Below are 20,412 nucleotides of genomic sequence, written 5' to 3'. Positions count from 1 at the left end.
TTCCACTCTTCATTCAATTCAAGCTGTTCAAAAGCAGAGAAGCAGGTTCACTTTAGCAAGCTGTTAGTGTGAAGATCATGCATTTAAAAGCACACAAGCAGTTTTACTTTAGCAAGCTGATAGTGTGAAGATCAAGCATTTAAAAGCAGACAAGCAGTTTCACTTTAGCGAGCTGATCATGTGAAAATCATTCATTTAAAACCAATTTTCATTGTTATTAAATTTGAAAGCTATTGGTTTTTTTAAAGATTTTGTTGTGCAACGATTTCAACATTTCTTACTGGCTAGTCTGCTATATATTTATATCTAGTCTACAATATTACTTATGGTACTTTCCTACTGATTATGAAGTAGACTGTACATGTATATACAGTACAATATTTCAATCTACAAGTCAAAACCGCATAACTAGTGCTGGCAGGTGAGAGATTATCAACTAGTACTAGTTGACTTAACGGTTGTGAACTTCAGCCTGAAAGCTTTGAAAGGTTCAGAACTGAAGTCTGAACCTTTCAAACCTGAATGACATTTTTGATTTGTCTTCTGCAATTCTAGCTCACTTTACCTACTAAAATAATCAGAAACTTGGTGGAGTGAATTTTCGGCCAATCAGATGTTGAAGTCCTTTAAAATACGCAAAGATTCTCGATGATTGTTGCTAACAATGTAACTGGTCTGCATAGAAGCTTCACGTGAAACCCTGTATCATACCCTGTATCATACTACATCAAACTCTTTTAGGACATTTGTGTCCTCAAGTTCTACATTGTTTTGATGTAAATCTGGTGCAGTGATTCTGAAATTGTATTATATAATTCTGAATCTTTGCACCATATCCATGACTAGTCAGAGGAGGGTTTACATAGAAAGAACATTTTCTACCAGAAGCTAGACTCTTTGTATGAGAAATGTTTTACATTTCTCATGAGGTTGTTTGCAGCATCTGGACTACATTGTTCCATTTCGTGTATTTCTAAGCACTTCGTGTTGCAAGTTTTTTATGATCCTGTTTGTGGTTTTACCATGAAATCAAATTGAATTATGAAGCTATTAGCTATAATAAGGTTTTAAAAGACTCCGAATAAAATAATTGGTTATTATAGATGGCCGCTGTCTTATGAAAAGTTGTTCTGGCATCTCATTGCGGAAGTCCTGTATTTTGTATTACTGCTAATCCTTAGGGGCCACTCTTGAGCGTCCCCGTAGAGCCGGATTGAGATGAGCTGAAGATCAATTCAAAGTTATTGTGTGTAGTGGAACCACTTCAGCAGTTCCTGCTAAATTTGTTGCTTAAGCCATGGAAACTACATGTAGTTACTTCATCAAGTATTCACTTATGGCTATGAAAGACGTGATGTTAGCAGTGTTTGTCGCTCGTGTGCTCCCTCTCACGCTTAAAAAATATCTATGTTGTCACGACTAGCAGACAGTAATTCCTGCATTCCTATTAAGGAAATAAAGGTTCCATTTTTAGTACACCCAGGCCCTGATCCCATTATAGCTAGATAAAATGTATATCGTCTGGCCGAAAGAATGTGGTCATGTGAGTTTTCTTTGATCATTGTCAAACTCGGGAAGAGGAAAAATGTACCACTGGTAATTGAGAGACCTCTGGTTGCATGCTGAAGTCCAAAGTGTGTTTGATAGTCAATGTGTCAGTGCTACATTCTAATCCATAACCTGTGTCATCTACAGTTCAGAATTCAAATGTGATGCATAGTATTACTATATGGTAACACATAACTATAACATGTTATGTTATATATTTCTATGTTACTCATAACTATAAACTGTCATGTTATATATCTCTATGTTACACATTATAACTATAACCTGTCATGTTATATATTTCTTATGTTATTCATTATAACTATAGACTGTTATGTCATATATCTCGTTGTAGCTGTATACTATCATGTCATATACATGTAGCTATGCATACGTTTTATGTATTTTTATATATACATGTACGTGCATGTAGAAAAGTTGTGTTCTTGAGCATATATGAAAATAAGCCTTTCCGGGTCTCTCATTTCAAATCCAAACTATTACTTTTATCTTTGTGTAGTTCGAGCTGTAAATAGTTCTCGCTGTATGTTGCTGCTATATCAAGTTAGTACAACATAGGGTCGTGTAAAACAAACTATACATATCTATATCTTGTTGTAAGATGAGAGTTTACAAACATAATCTCTCTGACGCGCTTTTGTTGCAGATTTAAAGAGGAATGAAGGCCTCGGGCACCTCACATTCAGCGGTCTCCTTAATGCACTGGACGGAGTGACCTCTTCTGAGGCCAGGATTCTTATCATGACTACAAACTATATAGAGAGGTAAGTAGTAACTTTTTTCACTTACTTCCCCCCCCTCTCTCTATCATGATGCATATTCATCCCTTTCATCTCTCTCACTATGTCTCCATGACGTGGTGGTTATTCCCCAAGTTTGTGTCATCCACTAGATGGAATCAGTGAAGATCCGCAAGTCAATGAGTTTTGTTGCTCGCAGATTTTAACCGAACATTTCAAGCTTGCAAAAGATGAAAATGGCACTTGCGGATGATACGCTAAAAAATGCCGCGCAAGCTATTCCATTTTAAACATATTTCAAATTTCAGTCGTTCGCATTTGATTTGAGCAGTTCCGGATGTGCCGCGATTATCTCTGGTGTAGGGATCCTGATATTTTCAACTAAGCGCAAATGTTAATCCGCAACACATGAATGTCTATTGAAACAATTATCGCACGGTAACTCAACGTGTGCATAACTCCAAATCTGTGTCACTGACACAGCGCCTATTTCATTGTCCCTTAACGTGGTCTGTTTATCACTGTTCTCTGTTTACCCCTTTTTCTCTACTTATTTCCACCGTTTCCATCACTAGTCTCTCCTGTACTTTTTTTGTTGCATTTACCTCACAGCCGCCTACACTCCCCCCTCCCATTCTCAACCCCTGCACATTCGATTTTACTTAAATCTCATTATTTACAGTTGATCGTCTCCATTCCACTTCCTCTCCTTTACCCCTCACTCGCACCAATTCATTTTCATCACTTTTAAAAGTTGTTTAGCAATGATGAGTGGTGAGTAGTACGAAAGGTTGAAAGTGGGAGTGTCTTCCGAACTAATCGCCCCTCTGCTGCACAATATACATGTATCAAATACACGCTAATAAGTGAACATATGTTTGGTTTTAACTGATTGTGACATGAAACAAACACTTGCAGCTCCAAAAACACAAGTAGCTCTACATGCTTGGTCATTGACTCTACTCCATTTTCCCTTTCAACCACTGCGTGCATTCACGTAATGTTTAACAATATCTGGTGTTACGGTAATTTATAGGCTCTTTGTATCGACACTTATGTATTCCTCTAGCCCTCAACGAGCTAAGTTGCCAAAGATTTATTTCCTATAGTCATCTCATTAGCTACATCTACGCATATGGCTGGCTAATCGCTTGTTTTTTCAACCGCTGCGTGTCCTACATTTGGGTTATTGTGGTATTTATTGGTTTTCTGTTATTTATTTTCTACATTTTTATGTGATATTTATAAGTGTCGACTCAATTTGCCTGGGAGGCTGTTACATCTTATCATTTCTATGATAGTTTTATATTTACATAGCCTGCCTTCCTAGGTTGCCATATAGGATGGTAACTATAATAGGAGTTATGCTCATTTGAGAGTTATTTTCGGATGCTTTGAAGGCTTGATCCAGCGCTGATCAGACCCGGCCGTGTAGACTATCAGGTTGAGATCGGACACTGCACTGACTGGCAGCTTGGGAAGATGTTCCTTCGTTTTTATCCAGAAGCTAGAGAAGAGCAAGCAGTAAAATTTACTGATGAAATAAGAAAGTTACCCTACCCAGTTTCGCCAGCAATGGTTCAAGGTCACTTCATGTACCACAAGGTTAGCTTCTTACTCATACGTGGTAGGGCTTGATTTTTATTGGTAACATCATCGCTTACCTTCTATTGTGCAGGCTGATATTTTCCTGTTCTGTAGATTTGTAGCTACCCTAGGACACTTATATTTCGCTAGTATTTAGTTTCGTGAGTAGCATACAGAGTAAAATTTCACTGCACCTTAATTTCGCAGCTCTGATGAGTGCGAAAATATAGTGATGTGAAAATAAATGCTGTGGAACAAACATAATTAGATTCCTCAGGTTCAGTTCACCGCAGGCCTGTATTCACTGGTTGCAAGTTGGGTCGGCTAATGTTAGGCAACTAGTTATGAACACCTGGGGGTGTTGAGGGGGGGCGGTGTAAGCCCCTAACAGGTTTTTCTTATGTAGGGCCTCAGCCGGGCCTCTCGTGTGAAGTTTTAATAAATTTTATCGGACAGTATCAACATTTTTCTATTATTTGAGATTTGTTTTGTTTTAAGTGATGGGACTGACGAGACATTTTAAAATTAAAATAGGCAAAACTTGACCGCAGTTAAAACGCTCAGAAAAAGACATCTTTTTCTTTTGAGCGTTTTAACAAAGATCAATTTTGCCGATTTTATTTTAAGTTTATACGGAAGTTTACGGCCAAGCTGATGTTTGGTAAAACTTGATATTTTGCAAACCTTTATAAAGGTTATTAACAAGAATATTTTGCCACTGATGATGATAATATTGACGCCTAAGAACTACTAAAAGTTGATTTTTGTCTCTATGGCTTCGAATAAAGTGATATTCTAAAGCGATAAAAACCGTCTCTATAGCCGTTGGGCAAATAACTTTTTGAATAAATGATGTTGAGGTCGAGTTATCTGAAGCAATTTATCATTGCGTGGGAACGGACCAAACAAATCCGTTCGAGTTAACCTTGTGTTTGAGATGAAATGTTACATTTTATCCGAGGGCGAGTTATCCGAGTTTGACTGTACGTAGCCGCAGAAAGCTCCTAAAAAGTTGGGACGGCTCAGCCGGCCAGCTGCCCCAGGGAATACGGGCCTGGTTCACCGATAAGAAAAAAAATTCAATTAGGACCAGTTTGTAATTGTGAACCGCAGGTAGAATGGTGTGGGCGAGGCCGATAATGCAATTTGATCGTTTGCTGCCATTTGTTTCTGGGACTATCAATGAACAAAGCTATTTAATTTCGCATTTTCGCTCGTTCGTTATGATAGTTTAGTTTTGCACATGAAATTTTTGCGAGAGGAAGACTCCGCGAAAACGCGAAAGTTAGATGAGGCAAATACATAAGTGTCCTAGGGTAGCTATTGTCACCCAGCAGTATCATGCATGTTATCAATCCAAGTATAGTTTTATGAAGTTGGCACACTTTTTTAAAGCAAATTAGCACACTTTCTTAAAGCAAATTGGCACACGTTGTTAAAGCAAATTAGCACACTTTCTTAAAGCAAATTGGCACACTTTGTTAAAGCAAATTAGCACACTTTCTTAAAGCAAATTGGCACACTTTATTAATGCGTTAACCCATGAATAAGTCATGTAGCTGTATGGAAGGTGGCAGGCTATTTATTAATCGCTCTATGAAACAGTAAAAGTGAAAGAGGCTTTCAGCTGTGTTAGTGTCATCATATTTGCTTCACCATTTTTTATCACTAAGTTCTTCAACGAAATGTTCAAAGTATTCCTTATGTTCTTTAATGTTCTTTTCAAACCTTCTTGTTGATGTTTAAATGTTTTTAAACAGTCAGAGTGTTGCCAATTATTCTGGACACAAATACTGAATTGTCTAACCATGGTTGCCCTCTTAATTGGTATGGCTGTAGGCTGTAGCTCAGTACACTCACAAAGGTTAGCAATGTAGGCTGATCATTTGCTATATGATGCTTGCTTTGGCAGCAATCATATAGCACATTGTTATTGCGTTAGGATTGAAGTTATCTTTAGTCATAGTTCCATGATAAATCAACTCAAATCACTCAGTCTTTTCTCTAGTGTGAAGTCAGTTCTGATGTTCTTTATTTCTACCTTGATCCAATTGTCTGCGTAATTTAAAATGTGCAAGTCATTGCAAAAAAAAACCTTCAAAGTACCGTGGACCCCGCCATGCGACATTAATTATTTTCAGTGTTAGCATCGTAAGGCGAAAATGTCGTCTAGAGCATTATAGAAACCCGTGGTAATTACCTAATGCATGCACCCCTAGTATAAATTATCAAAATTTTATATACGTGTTGTACATATTAAAAATTAGTAACCGAACAGTTTGTTAACCTTAGTAACTATACAGTAGTCGCCTACAGTAACTCTTGTGTATTTATTGGTTATGATCTGCAATAAAATCTAACATTACAATGTACTATGTGCAGTACGTACCGTAGGAAGTTCTTACCTTTGAGACAGACGTATAACATAAACTTTGAGTTTAACTTAAATAGATTTAAGAAACACATACTTAAAGCAATGTTTTAGTATACCAGTTTCATTTTAGTTTTTCCAGTTTCATTTTCACCCTAGCTTAAAACGAATAACGCTGAACTGAAGGAGAATGAGCATCGTATTCTTCAGGCGTTGTTGGAGGGATTTTAGCATATAGCATATCGGCATCTTTGTTATTCTCATGTATTCAGCTTATCAACTAATAAATTTTGAGAAAAAATTCTGTTGATGTCATGTGGCAAAAAAATTTTACGTGGCGAGGATGAAAAAACATCATGTGTGACATAGCAAGGCGAAACAATCATACAAGGACATCATAACCCAGGGTGCACTGTACTCTGTTTGCTTGGATATACGCACTATATAATTCTCACTCCAATAAGGTCTGACCAACCACACCGATACTCTTCTTGACTGTATAGAATCTAGGCCTAGAAAACCCAGTTTTTTCTTAATTTGTTGGTTTGTGTTTTTCTCTTACAGTGCACTGTTCTAGAAGGCCTACAATCAATGCTAGACTATCAGATATATTCTTTGAATGTGGAAAAAATACTGAAATGATTCATGTTTTGTTTAAGCAACTTGTTGGTAGTCGACATTGACTGGTCTGTGAGGGGATAAATAGACTTGTATGTCACACTAGTCGACATTGACTGGTCTGTGAGGGGATAAATAGACTCGTATGTCACACTAGTCGACATTGACTGGTCTGTGAGGTGATAAATAGACTCGTATGTCACACTAGTCGATATTGACTGGTCTATGAGGTGATAAATAGACTCGTATGTCACACTAGTCGACATTGACTGTTCTGTGAGGTGATAAATAGACTTGTGTGTCACACTAGTCAACATTGACTGGTCTGTGAGGGGATAAATAGACTCGTGTGTCACACTAGTCAACATTGACTGGTCTATGAGGTGATAAATAGACTTGTATGTCGTCACACTAGTCGACATTGACTGGTCTATGAGGGGATAAATAGACTTGTATGTCACACTAGTCGACATTGACTGATCTGTGAGGGGATAAATAGACTTGTATGTCACACTAGTCGACATTGACTGGTCTGTGAGGTGATAAATAGACTCGTATGTCACACTAGTCGACATTGACTGGTCTATGAGGCGATAAATAGACTCGTATGTCACACTAGTCGACATTGACTGGTCTATGAGGCGATAAATAGACTCGTATGTCACACTAGTCGACATTGACTGGTCTATGAGGTGATAAATAGACTCGTGTGTCACACTAGTCAACATTGACTGGTCTATGGAGGTGATAAATAGACTTGTATGTCGTCACACTAGTCGACATTGACTGGTCTGTGAGGTGATAAATAGACTCGTATGTCACACTAGTCGATATTGACTGGTCTATGAGGTGATAAATAGACTCGTATGTCACACTAGTCGACATTGACTGATCTGTGAGGTGATAAATAGACTTGTGTGTCACACTAGTCGACATTGACTGGTCTGTGAGGGGATAAATAGACTTGTATGTCACACTAGTCGACATTGACTGGTCTGTGAGGTGATAAATAGACTCGTATGTCACACTAGTCGACATTGACTGATCTGTGAGGTGATAAATAGACTTGTGTGTCACACTAGTCGACATTGACTGGTCTGTGAGGGGATAAATAGACTTGTATGTCACACTAGTCGACATTGACTGGTCTGTGAGGTGATAAATAGACTCGTATGTCACACTAGTCGACATTGACTGGTCTGTGAGGGGATAAATAGACTTGTATGTCACACTAGTCGACATTGACTGGTCTATGAGGTGATAGATAGACTCGTATGTCACACTAGTCGAAATTGACTGATCTGTGAGGTGATAAATAGACTTGTGTGTCACACTAGTCGACATTGACTGGTCTGTGAGGTGATAAATAGACTTGTGTGTCACACTAGTCAACATTGACTGGTCTATGAGGGGATAAATAGACTCGTATGTCACACTAGTCGACATTGACTGGTCTATGAGGGGATAAATAGACTTGTATGTCACACTTGTCGACATTGACTGGTCTGTGAGGAGATAAATAGACTTGTATGTCACACTAGTCGACATTGACTGGTCTATGAGGTGATAAATAGACTCGTATGTCACACTAGTCGACATTGACTGATCTGTGAGGTGATAAATAGACTTGTGTGTCACACTAGTCGACATTGACTGGTCTGTGAGGGGATAAATAGACTTGTATGTCACACTAGTCGACATTGACTGGTCTGTGAGGGGATAAATAGACTCGTATGTCACACTAGTCGACATTGACTGGTCTATGAGGTGATAGATAGACTCGTATGTCACACTAGTCGAAATTGACTGATCTGTGAGGTGATAAATAGACTTGTGTGTCACACTAGTCGACATTGACTGGTCTGTGAGGTGATAAATAGACTTGTGTGTCACACTAGTCAACATTGACTGGTCTATGAGGGGATAAATAGACTCGTATGTCACACTAGTCGACATTGACTGGTCTATGAGGGGATAAATAGACTTGTATGTCACACTTGTCGACATTGACTGGTCTGTGAGGAGATAAATAGACTTGTATGTCACACTAGTCGACATTGACTGGTCTATGAGGTGATAAATAGACTCGTATGTCACACTAGTCGACATTGACTGATCTGTGAGGTGATAAATAGACTCGTATGTCACACTAGTCGACATTGACTGATCTGTGAGGTGATAAATAGACTCGTATGTCACACTAGTCGACATTGACTGATCTGTGAGGTGATAAATAGACTTGTATGTCACACTAGTCGACATTGACTGATCTGTGAGGGGATAAATAGACTTGTATGTCACACTTGTCGACATTGACTGGTCTGTGAGGAGATAAATAGACTTGTATGTCACACTAGTCGACATTGACTGGTCTATGAGGTGATAAATAGACTCGTATGTCACACTAGTCGACATTGACTGATCTGTGAGGTGATAAATAGACTCGTATGTCACACTAGTCGACATTGACTGATCTGTGAGGTGATAAATAGACTCGTATGTCACACTAGTCGACATTGACTGATCTGTGAGGTGATAAATAGACTCGTATGTCACACTAGTCGACATTGACTGATCTGTGAGGTGATAAATAGACTTGTATGTCACACTAGTCAACATTGACTGGTCTGTGAGGGGATAAATAGACTTGTATGTCACACTGATTCCTTTCTAGCTTAAAGAGGAACTTGCACAAATTTTTAGTAGATTTCATCAGAAAGTATCCGTATTTTTATATCATTTGCGATTGTTTTTGATGTTTGAGGTGATCTGAATGCCAGAATGTTGCTGAATTAAAATGGTTAGAACTTGATCGTGATTTAACCGCTCAGAAGTAAAATATGTGAGCTAGTTGAATGACGTCTCTAGTTGTTATAGTTGATATCGGCTATTGCATTAAAGCTGAGGCATTACGCGTCTCGATTCTGTCATTCTCTAGGGAATTATAGACGTCATCATCGCGCTATTGATTGATCTGAGCGTTTTAATCGCGATCGAATTTTATCAATTTTAATCTTGAAACATTCTGGCAATCAGATGGCCCCAAATTTCAACAAAAAGTCACAATTGATAGAAACATACTAACACTTTTTTATAAAATCTACAAAAATTTGGTGTAAGTTCGTTTTTTTAAATATTATTCTATCGTTGTATTCCGTACCCGTGCTTGTTTCAAGCGATTCAGGTGAGTCGAATCATTAAACTATCAAATCGAGATTCGTAGCTGATTTGAATCCTAAATACAGGTGATTTGACTCTAGCTCCAGCTGTGTGCAAATTGTGACTGGAGAATACAAGGTAATTTGTTTCATCAGGAATTGTCTGTCTCCAAATATACTGTAGTTAATAATTGAGCTTCTACACTAGCTGCAGTATACAGCACCCTCATAAGAACTTTTACTAATGATAGCTTCTATCAGGTTCAGTTGTTACATGCTAGAGTGAACGTAGAATAGGTAATTATACAACCATTTGCTGCCACAGAAAATAAATATCACTTTCACCAAAGAGAAAAAGCAAACACACGAATATTCACAGACACAGTAGCGATTGCCACTATGGTAACATTCCAGTCCGGTGTGGATGGGATATTCACCGAGCAAGTATTTTTATTTCTTTAAACAATTCTAAAATCGTTCATCAGTGGTTACCAAGCATCTGATATATCAGTAGAGGGCAGGCTTTATGAATGAGCAGTAATATCGGTGGAGAGAGTTGGTGTGTACTAAAAATTTGGTCATTTGTAGGAAAAGTGAATTCATCTCAGTTTCCTGGACCACTTCATTGTTTACAGGCTTTACTGTCAGACAATCCTGGAGTCACCCTCCCTTAAACTGTTACTTAATAAATCATCCATTCATGAAGACGCATTTATTATGACATAGTAGATGTCCCGCCTTTGTATCTTGTCTCCTGCTGCAAGTTGGGGCGGGGACTTGACTCCAGTTAGAATTAGCTTGAGAATCTGGAGTCGCATAGATATTGCTTCAAGAACTATGATTTCTTCATTAAAAGCCTTTCATCATTCCTTTAATAGCGTTTTAGAGCTTTTAAATGGTATTTCAAAATTTTATTTTTTTTCAAATGTTAAAAAAGTTCTCTGTGAGGCCATGTTAGAAGTATTATCACTGTGCTATTGTGATCTTATTGCAGAATGACAGCCAGGCAGCCATCACTAGTGTAGCTGAACTGCCTAAGGTCACACCGACATGACGCGCTGGAACAGAGAATGGTTAGAATTTGAGGGATTCAGAACTTATTTCCAAATAAGGAATTACCAAAGATCACTCATTGATTTCATGGAGATATATTCTGTTAGTCGTCCGGCTCCTTGTTTGATGCAGTCATTGAGGCATTTTGTAGGTGTAATAGATGAGATACAAGTAAACAATGGCGAGACGTGTCAGGAGTGAACATCTTCTGGTCTCTGATTGGGCATCAAAAATATAGTCCAGTTTGTTGGCCACATTTTTACTCTATTTTATCATAAATATTTTTACATAATTTGTACTGAATGACTTAAATTTTTATGCTCCAATATAAATATGAACATTTTAAGGGGCACCTGTTTATGTGTGCCTTAGTTATGATTCTCTGAGACTGACCAACCCTAACCGACACGCTCAAACTGGTGAAGGCTGTCTATTCATGTGTTACTGTCAGTAGATATCTTTGATTTTCTTATGTTTGAATTGAACATGCTGAACGGCCTGCTGCCCCTCCTTTCCCATACATGTCAAACAATCAGTCACAGCAGCAGGCTATTCTACATGTGTACACTTGTAAATAAAAAGTTACATAGACTACTTAGTTACATATCTAATCAATTTGGCTATTCGAAAACGTCTAAGCAAAACTACACAACAAGAGTTTTTACAGATATATATTTGATTCATGGTGAGGAACAATAAATTGGCTGTAACATTTATGTTCAATTTTGAATATAATGTATCGAAATATGCCTGCAGCGTTGGCACGGGCACTATGTGCTCCATATGTTGAACGACATTGAAAAGGAGAAAAGCATGATGTTCGAACATGGTATTCTTTGATCCTGAATTTCTTGGCTACCCAATCTCTAATTACCTTTATTGTATCCAGTAGCAATGGTCAACCTAGTTTTTGCATTTTGATGTCGCAATAATTTAAGAGGTTGTTCATAAAGGAAGAGTAATTCGTGTCAACTTCTTCACATTCACTATCGTCCCTGATTAGCATCTATTGGCGCGTGTGGAGGAGGAGTCAAGTGCAACCGTCTACAAACCAATCAATCAAGATGTCCGCCGCAGCCTGTGGTGTGTTGACTTATTGAATAGTGAACTTGAGTCATTTCTATCTAGGACTATCTCGTAAGAGGTTGCATCCGCTCATGTGTTCTCCTCTCACATCGCTGTCTTTCTACCTACGATGTCCTGTTACTTATGGCTTCTTTTGCTGCCTGCCGCACTAGCGCAAGGGCAGTCGTCTTATAAGTGTGGCTCATGCGAATGTGAAAAGGTTGACCGCGTAACTGCACGCTGTGCTAGCGCTGATATTCGCTACGTACCTCAGGACTTACCTAAACATACTGCTTTCCTGTGAGTAAATTATTGTCTTGTTTCAACCTTTATAAGTGACCTAACCCATAGGCTCCTGTGGTGACAAGAGATTGACAAAGTGGTGCCGCCTTTTAACAAGGCCACAGCTTCCAGATAATGTGTTTATATTTGTCATTGTCAAGAAATATACCGGTATCTAAAAAGTGCTTTAGATGCTGTTATGATAGATGTGTGTTATAATGTTCCCAAAACTATATACAGTCTGGATTCATCGGTTTGCAATTGTTATTATTGGAGTGGCTACTACACTAGTTTTATGGCTGTTTACACAAACCTTTACAAGGGCATTACAGCCACGTGCTACAATATAACAACAGCTTCTTGCAACACGGAACTTAAGGCTGATTTTATAGTTACCTGTGGTGCTAATGTTGTAGCCGTGTATGTTATTGTTATGTCTATACCTGAATACCTGTGGTGCTAATGTTGTAACCAAGTATGTTGTTGTTATGTCTATACTTGAATACCTGTGGTCCTAATGTTGTAACCGTGTATGTTATTGTTATGTCTATACCTGAATACCTGTGGTGCTAATGTTGTAACCGTGTATGTTATTGTTATGTCTATACCTGAATGTTCTGGGCGTAGTAGCTAGGGGACTGTCATTCTACACACAGTATTGGCGTTCTATCTATTCTCCTAACTGTACGTTTTACTTGTGAATTGGTAGACTTACATTTACACCATTTAGTAATAATTTATCTCCGGATACTCGCTTTAATTACATATGTGAGGTGCTCATATTGTACAGATCTGTTTGGATTCTATACAGGCCGACAGTGATTCCGGCTATGTCCGGCATTTCTTTCATTGTCAATGACATGGCCAGCAGATGGGTGTTTAAGAGGTTTTCAGAAACCAGATGGAGTTTTTAAACCAAATATTTTAACGACCTGGTGGAAGGTACAGAGCAGTTGTGTGAAGTTTGGATGAGTTCCGCCGAAAAAATGTAGAAATTCATAGCGTTGGCGTGGACTGGCAGGCAAACGCAATGACAAGTGGAATTTATCAATATATATAACAATCTCTGTAGTCTTACCCTAGTATACATAGAATATCATATCCATATGGAGTTGTATGGTCATTAGATGTACTAGGGTTGTTAGGCAGGCATAATTTTGTTGTAAATATTCAATAGTTTAGGAAATGTTGCCCTGTAGACTTGATCCTACAGCAGTAATGACACCCGCGTTAGTTGTCACTCTCATATCTGGCAACATGTAGGCAGCTAAGGGGTAAGCGTAGTGGTATTTGTCAGTAGTATAAACATTGAAAGTAATGAGTGATGTTTAGTCGAATGAAATTCTGCTTGCGCTCACTCGCGACACGTTAACGGTTTTTATAAATGTAGTGCATCCAGTGTATTATCTGTTTTTACATTTCTGTGTCCGTATTGCCTGGCTGCATCTTACACCATCTGGTCATAATCTTTACTAATGATGCCTACAAAAGATCAAAGGCTGAGGTCCATAAATAACATGATTAATAATACACTACCGAGAGAGAATCTATTGCTCAGTTTGCAATAAGCCTTAAGTATTTCCGTAGAACCTCTGCATGGAGAGAAGTCTGTAGTCGTACATAGGTGATCACGAAATGACTAGATGGATGATGAAATGATTATCGCGGTGTGAATTAGTCTCAGAGGGATTTTATCGTAAATATTGGGTGGAATGAATATATCAGATCATTCAGCTATAAATCCATTGAACGGAACTGTAACGTAGTAATTATCAAACAGATTGCATAATCAGTCACATTACGTTAATGGTTTGGGAAGCTGTAATCGATCGCTAAAAATAAGAACTATTTTACTAGCGTCAAAGAGACCTCTCTTGACAAAGATGCGCTTAATGTGTTATATGGGATGTGTGTAACAGTTGGGGCTACATTAAAAAAGTCAGATGTGTCTTTCCTAAGCAGTCGTTTGTATTTAACCACACCCGCGCCGAATGGCCGATGATGCTGAATGATGTAGAGGATCTGTCTAGTCGACTGTTAATCGTGAGTTTATGATGCGAGTGGTCAAGGGATGACGCGGGTGCCCATAGTGACTGAGCGATATCACTTACACTAATGAAGGTTACACGGCTTAAGCTCTGATTAAGAGAGTATATGAGCCAACGCAGTTTATTTTTGGTAAAGTAAATTGTAATTTACTTGAGAGGCATTAAGTCTGATTGAGGCTGGATGTGAACGAAGAGGAAATATAATCTCTTTATCCTCTGTGAACTGTCGCAGGCACCTGATGGGCACAGGAATTACTAAAATTACGACCTCTGATTTCCAGAGATACAAGCTTCTGAGTCACATGTGAGTAACACGATATGCTAGCAGCAATTTGTCTATTTGTCACTTGATGGATGTATTAGTTTTGTTTCAAAAATAACGGTATAACAATCCACGATAGTAAGTTTGCAGATTATTGTTTTCCACTATGTATGGAGCCTTACAGTGCCTCGGGTTTGCAACCCGATTTGATAAACCGAGTTATATTTACAAACTCGAGTTTTTAAATATAACTCGGTTTATCGACTCGGGTTGCAAACTTGGGGCACTGTAAGGCTCCATTATATTTTGTGGTTATTTAGTAACCACAAAATATTATTTCAGCTATTCTCTTCTCAACTATATTAGACAATTTAGGTTAAATATGATACACCAGATATATGTATTCCTAGATGAGAAGGGGTGTCATTCCCCTTGTTGCCTCTTGATCATTTCATACTTTAGATGTGTTATTTGACAACATCGATGACCTCATTCTTTTATCTTGATATAAAAAAGGAAGATCTTACTGTTACTCAATGAGCCAATGATTAAGCTCAGCTACATTTCATAATTCAATAAATGTATATATTTGTTTACGCATCTATTAGCCTGCATAGACTGCTGAATCACCTATTTCTCACTCTTTAAAAAGTAGTTTACAGCTAAAAAAGTGTTTTTAATTTGAAAAATCTTTAATCGTATTGGAAAAGCCACAAGCTAGATTCCATGCATGAATTATAAGCTTGAATTTTGAAATTTAAGTGATAAAATACAGAGTTGAACGCAGTGGATAGTCGTGTATTTGGAATCTTGCTTAGTTGGAGCAGTGCTGAACTGAAAAAGAGTTGGTAGTATTTGTACAAATTTGCAGCTGTACTGCTGATAATAAAACCTGCAATACTACTGATATTAAAACCTGCAATACTAGTGATATTAAAACCTGCAGTTCTACTGTTATTAAAAATGGCAATGTCACGTCCTCCCTCAATTTATTTAGTGTCTGTAGTCTTGCAGGTTTTAACCATTTTTATGATGGTGAATCTTATCCACATTTGCACATTTGCAATTTTGGAACGAATAAAAAACTTGTTGAATGGCTGGTTAAACATACAGTAGTAACTGAGGTAACAAATAACTGAGTTGTTAGTCCCGAGTGGAAACTTTGACTAGTTGAATATACCAACTTTATTCTAGCACTTTGGTGATGGTTGAAGATAAAGTATGTCACAATTAATATATACACGGTTACACCGTCCGCTCTTTTAGAACCATTAGGATGAACCAAGGGTTGACAACTCTTGAAGACAGAATTTTCAGCGAGAATACGCACCTCTCTAGCGTGTAAGTTTTGCAAAGTTGAACTTTATCTTGAATGGGAAGCTAGTATTTTGTCTAAAGCCTCTGTCTCTGCTGTCATCTGCAACCTCATATATGATTAAATGTCTCTTCCCATTATTTTCCCATTTTGCTAACGTTTGGTTCGCAGTTTAGGAATCTTTAGATTTCTCATAATGTCCTCATTGCATTTTCTTATATGATTTCAAGACCAGTTTTGTCTGGAACGCCATTGATTAAATATATCTTGTCGCAAATATTTGTTCTCAAGATGCAATTAACAATGTTGTCGTGTAAAACATACCTCTTACGCTCCAGGCTCCTTCGTGTTACAGTGAAATCAGCGACAACTTTCTCCTGTCAAATGTCAGTCAGTCAGCATTCGATGGAAACTATCAAGGTATTCGATGTCTGTAAGTGTAAACATTTAATAGAAATATTATACCTCTCCGTGTTATAAACTGTTGTGCTAGATTGTATTGCATGGCATAGCATGGTCCTACATAAAACTGCATTGCAATGCAAATTTGTCCAGCTGTTTTGTGGAATCATTATAAATTTGTTTCATCACTTCGACTATTACTTTAGATTTTTAGGTATTCCTACAATTTATATACTTAGCAGTAAGAGTACAAGCACTTCTGCTGTACAATGGAAGCTATAATGAGTTTGTTCTCGTAGCTCATGATCGTATAATATTCTAATGAAGTTAGTCTTGTGCGAACTGAACAAATCATAAAAAATGGGAATATAAATTATTCGAGAGTGATAGGGTTGACTAATTGCTTCTTTTAGCAATGTGAAGTTAGGAATGCGCCTGTCATACTGAGCAATGCCTATCATACAAGCATTTCTGCTAATTTCAGCGACCTGTCATATAACAACCTCAACTCAATGCCAGACCTCAGCCGTGTAATCAATATGAATACAACACTGGCATACCACCTGTAAGTAGTTGTCATACCACCTGTAAGTAGTTGTCATGTGAATACAACACTGTCATACCACCTGTTAGTAGTTGTCATATGAATACAACACTGTCATACTACCTGTAAGTAGTTGTCATTAGTCTCGCTCGAATTGCTCATCTACAGAAAAACATTTTTGAAGGTCATAGGTCAGCAGAATTCTTCCCAAATTTTGGATCAATTAGCAAAAGTCAATGATAAAACTGTGATATTCGTCTACCGTTTTACATATTGACAAGATGAAACATTATGTCAATAATTTGTTGACAGGATATTGTCGGGCAATCCTCTCCGGTCTCCTACAAGGATATGTCCAGTGAGAACACAGAAAAGTTGTATACTCAACAGTGTGTAAGTCTGTTCTTTAAGTCTGGGGTTTCATCAGGTTTCTCTTAGGCTTCTAATTAATAGGAAATATTTTGGAATGAAATAAGCTGATATTGTGGTACATTTTTGCTCTATTTTTATGGCAGGGATGAGAATGAGTCCCAGTCTTGATTGAATAACAAATAGCCTATGAAAATCAATTTTGGTATCTGATAGCACCCGAGATAACCACAATATCTTCACTGGTTTCTGCATGAAAATAAATGGAAAGGTATTGTGTAAGCCATTTCTAATCTACTAAGCTGGTTGGAACCTGAGAATGTTGATTCAAGGCAGTAATTTATGGCTTCCCTAAACCCTAAGGATACTTATTGTCAAGACCTCGGTGAAAAGCTTGCTATCTGACTTGATGACAAAATATCTTGTTCGCTAATTTTTTCCTTCATTCATTTTAACATCCATTATTATTATTATCCATATTACTGTTGTTTGCTTTTTAAATCACTTACAAAAGCTTGGTTTGTTCATTTGGATATATGAATATTGATATTTATATTGATATACATATTGATTAGTTGATTGATATTGAACATCTATTGGTATCTATGATCATCTTGCTTCAAGTTTTATTACCTGTAGTTTGTAATCATTTATCATTTTCTTTATGCCTTTTTGATCATAATCTAAAAGTGAAAACTGAGATTTGTTTTAATTGCGAATCGTAACATTCTAGACCAATCATAACAGTCCCAATTACATCTATTTCAAAAAGAATATAATATGAGTAGCCATGTAGATTAGCTAACTCCTATAAAATAACTAGCAAATTATTTTATTTTTATATAAATTGTTGTAAACATCGGTGAGGCGTAGTTAATCACACTCAAGTGATAAGAAATGCACTCAGTATTTTTAGATTAAAATAACCTCATATACTAAAACATAGAATGTTAATGTTGAGGAGGCAAACGCACGGAGGATACCAGGTTTGACTGTGAAGCGATTATCAGACCATAAAATGTTAGCAGTGATTTATATGAGGCAACTTGCAGACGAATGCTTGTCTTGTGTTAATTGACTCTAACTGAGATCAGTTATGTCTGTCTCATCTAGCCTTCAAAGATATCTATAATTGATGATGTCACACACCGCATTCCCTTATTAGTGTCAAGTCTCTATCTCTCGTATTAATCACAGCTTGCTTCTCTATTTTTTGTAAACAACCATCTTGGAATGTGCAAAAATTATCTGCTCACGAAGGGCCCTGCGTAGAGCTAAAATGGCTATCCACATTTACATTATTGTTGATATGTTTATTAGAAAGAGTGGAGCATTTAAAATCTCAGTGAGCTCTTAATAGAGAGAAGACAAGCCTTCAGGTTTTAGTAGACTAGTAAGTAAAGCTATAAGTAAAACCGCAGTTTTAGAACAAATACCAATCTATTACTTGTGTCCGTAAATTTAAATATTCTTCTATTCTCAATCAATTTGTACATTTTCTGAAAAAATCTTGTATGACATGTTTAGTAAGTTTCTGAATTGAACTTTCTGATGCAGTAAATATGAAGATAAGTCAATAGGAGCCTGTTGCTCACGTGTAGCAAGTGTGCTCTTACCTCATAACGAGCCACAAACTCGTTGTTTGCATGCCATTATTTGCCCTGGCATACGATAAACGGTATTTGCTGCAATTCTCCTGGGCATATCTACTGACTCATCTGTCAAGACTAATCTAGTACATTATGGACAAATTCAATTATATTATAAAAAAAGCATTCGACTATTGCGGAGAGCCACTGTGAAGCCTTAACATCCTGACAGGTTCTCTAAGATGATTTCATCAAATTCTGGGCAAGATAGTGCCCTAGATGTTTTTGCTAACCATAACAGGTACAAGACCCACACTAGGAGAGACAACTCCGAGTGCTTTCACTCTGCGTAAATGAACTATGTATCACAAGCATTTAAAGTCGGCCTTTTTTTTTACTAAAAAGTATAATAGTTGAGTTGGCCCTTTAAATGGGTAATGGGTGACATTAAAGTGACATTGGTGTGACCTTCAAAACTGTGCGAGTAGCATTGATAAATAAATACTCAGTAATGCAGACAGACAGACAGCTCTTGTAAAAACATCTTGAAAATATAAGTTTCAACAGATATACTAGCCAATATCATATAACCATTACTATTTATCCAGATAACGCCCACTTGTTGACTAATAATTAGTCAACGATAATTAGTCAGGATAATTATTATCCTGATAACTTTCAAAAATTGTTCATCTAGATAACACTATTGGGGACAATTTCTTAAGACCATATGTAAAGTGCATATTAACTCTTAGAACCATTTATCCTAATAACACATGCTCATAGAGGAGTTATATATTCAAATAACCCTTGCCTGTGAACGATTTATTTAAACAACCTCTGTTTGTGGACCATTTATCCAAATGATACCTGCTTATTGGCCATGAGAAGCTCTTTGTTTCCAGTAGTTCTGCTCAAACAGGCGACCTTTGGTAGATTATAGACATATTGACAGAACTATCTTACGAAAGATATCTCACTCTATTCTGAGTTCTAAGGCTATTTAAGTTAATTCTGTGTAAATATGTTTACGGATGTTGTGTTTCAGGAGGATGACCCACACACAGATGAAATACTTGCCCAACTTTGTTTTCAATGGAACACAATTGGGGAAATTGTAAGTCAAACTACATAATAGTTTTTGGAATGAAAATTAAGTGTAACACACTTGTAAGCATTTAAAACAATTTGTAATCATTATGTTAACACGTTTACAATAATTGTAAACTCTTTTTAACTCATTATCTTAAAGGTTTTGTTCACAGACCAAATATTTCCCAACATCTATTTATCTCAGTAATCTCTAACAAGCTCTCAAAGAAATTTAATTAAATGAACAACGTTGCAAATGTGTGAAAATCAGTGTACACAAGTGTGACTCCTTGCCTTTCACAAGGAGCAAGCAGAGGGTTCTTTTCTTGCTTACCAAACCATAGCTAC

General features: G+C 37.3%; 2 protein-coding genes across 4 annotated transcripts in view; both read left to right on the top strand.

The window, feature by feature from the left end:
* The window catches only part of LOC137401025 (mitochondrial chaperone BCS1-like), a 36,524-nt gene extending 24,828 nt beyond the window's left edge, over positions 1-11,696 (top strand). Inside the window, exons 8-10 of the mRNA XM_068087368.1 lie at positions 2,216-2,333; positions 3,710-3,914; positions 11,038-11,696. Of these exons, the coding sequence (XP_067943469.1) occupies positions 2,216-2,333; positions 3,710-3,914; positions 11,038-11,097 (383 nt within the window). The 3' untranslated portion in view covers positions 11,098-11,696. The remainder of the gene's footprint in view (positions 1-2,215; positions 2,334-3,709; positions 3,915-11,037) is intronic.
* A 533-nt stretch (positions 11,697-12,229) lies between these two features.
* Positions 12,230-20,412, top strand: part of LOC137399533 (follicle-stimulating hormone receptor-like) — a 34,582-nt gene continuing 26,399 nt past the window's right edge. For 2 of the 3 annotated variants that reach the window (XM_068085690.1, XM_068085689.1), the window contains exons 1-7: positions 12,230-12,461; positions 14,724-14,795; positions 16,020-16,094; positions 16,424-16,501; positions 16,955-17,035; positions 17,327-17,407; positions 20,021-20,089. In XM_068085690.1, the coding sequence (XP_067941791.1) occupies positions 12,292-12,461; positions 14,724-14,795; positions 16,020-16,094; positions 16,424-16,501; positions 16,955-17,035; positions 17,327-17,407; positions 20,021-20,089 (626 nt within the window). In that variant the 5' untranslated portion in view covers positions 12,230-12,291. Of the gene's footprint in view, positions 12,462-14,723; positions 14,796-16,019; positions 16,095-16,423; positions 16,502-16,883; positions 17,036-17,326; positions 17,408-20,020; positions 20,090-20,412 lie in introns of those variants that run through there. The other variant, XM_068085691.1, reaches the window with a different exon arrangement.

Source organism: Watersipora subatra, chromosome 7 (genome assembly GCF_963576615.1).
Source record: "Watersipora subatra chromosome 7, tzWatSuba1.1, whole genome shotgun sequence".
NCBI lineage: Eukaryota > Metazoa > Bryozoa > Gymnolaemata > Cheilostomatida > Watersiporidae > Watersipora > Watersipora subatra.
The sequence above is the reverse complement of the archived record's forward strand: the minus strand, read 5'-3'. Positions and strand labels throughout refer to the sequence as shown.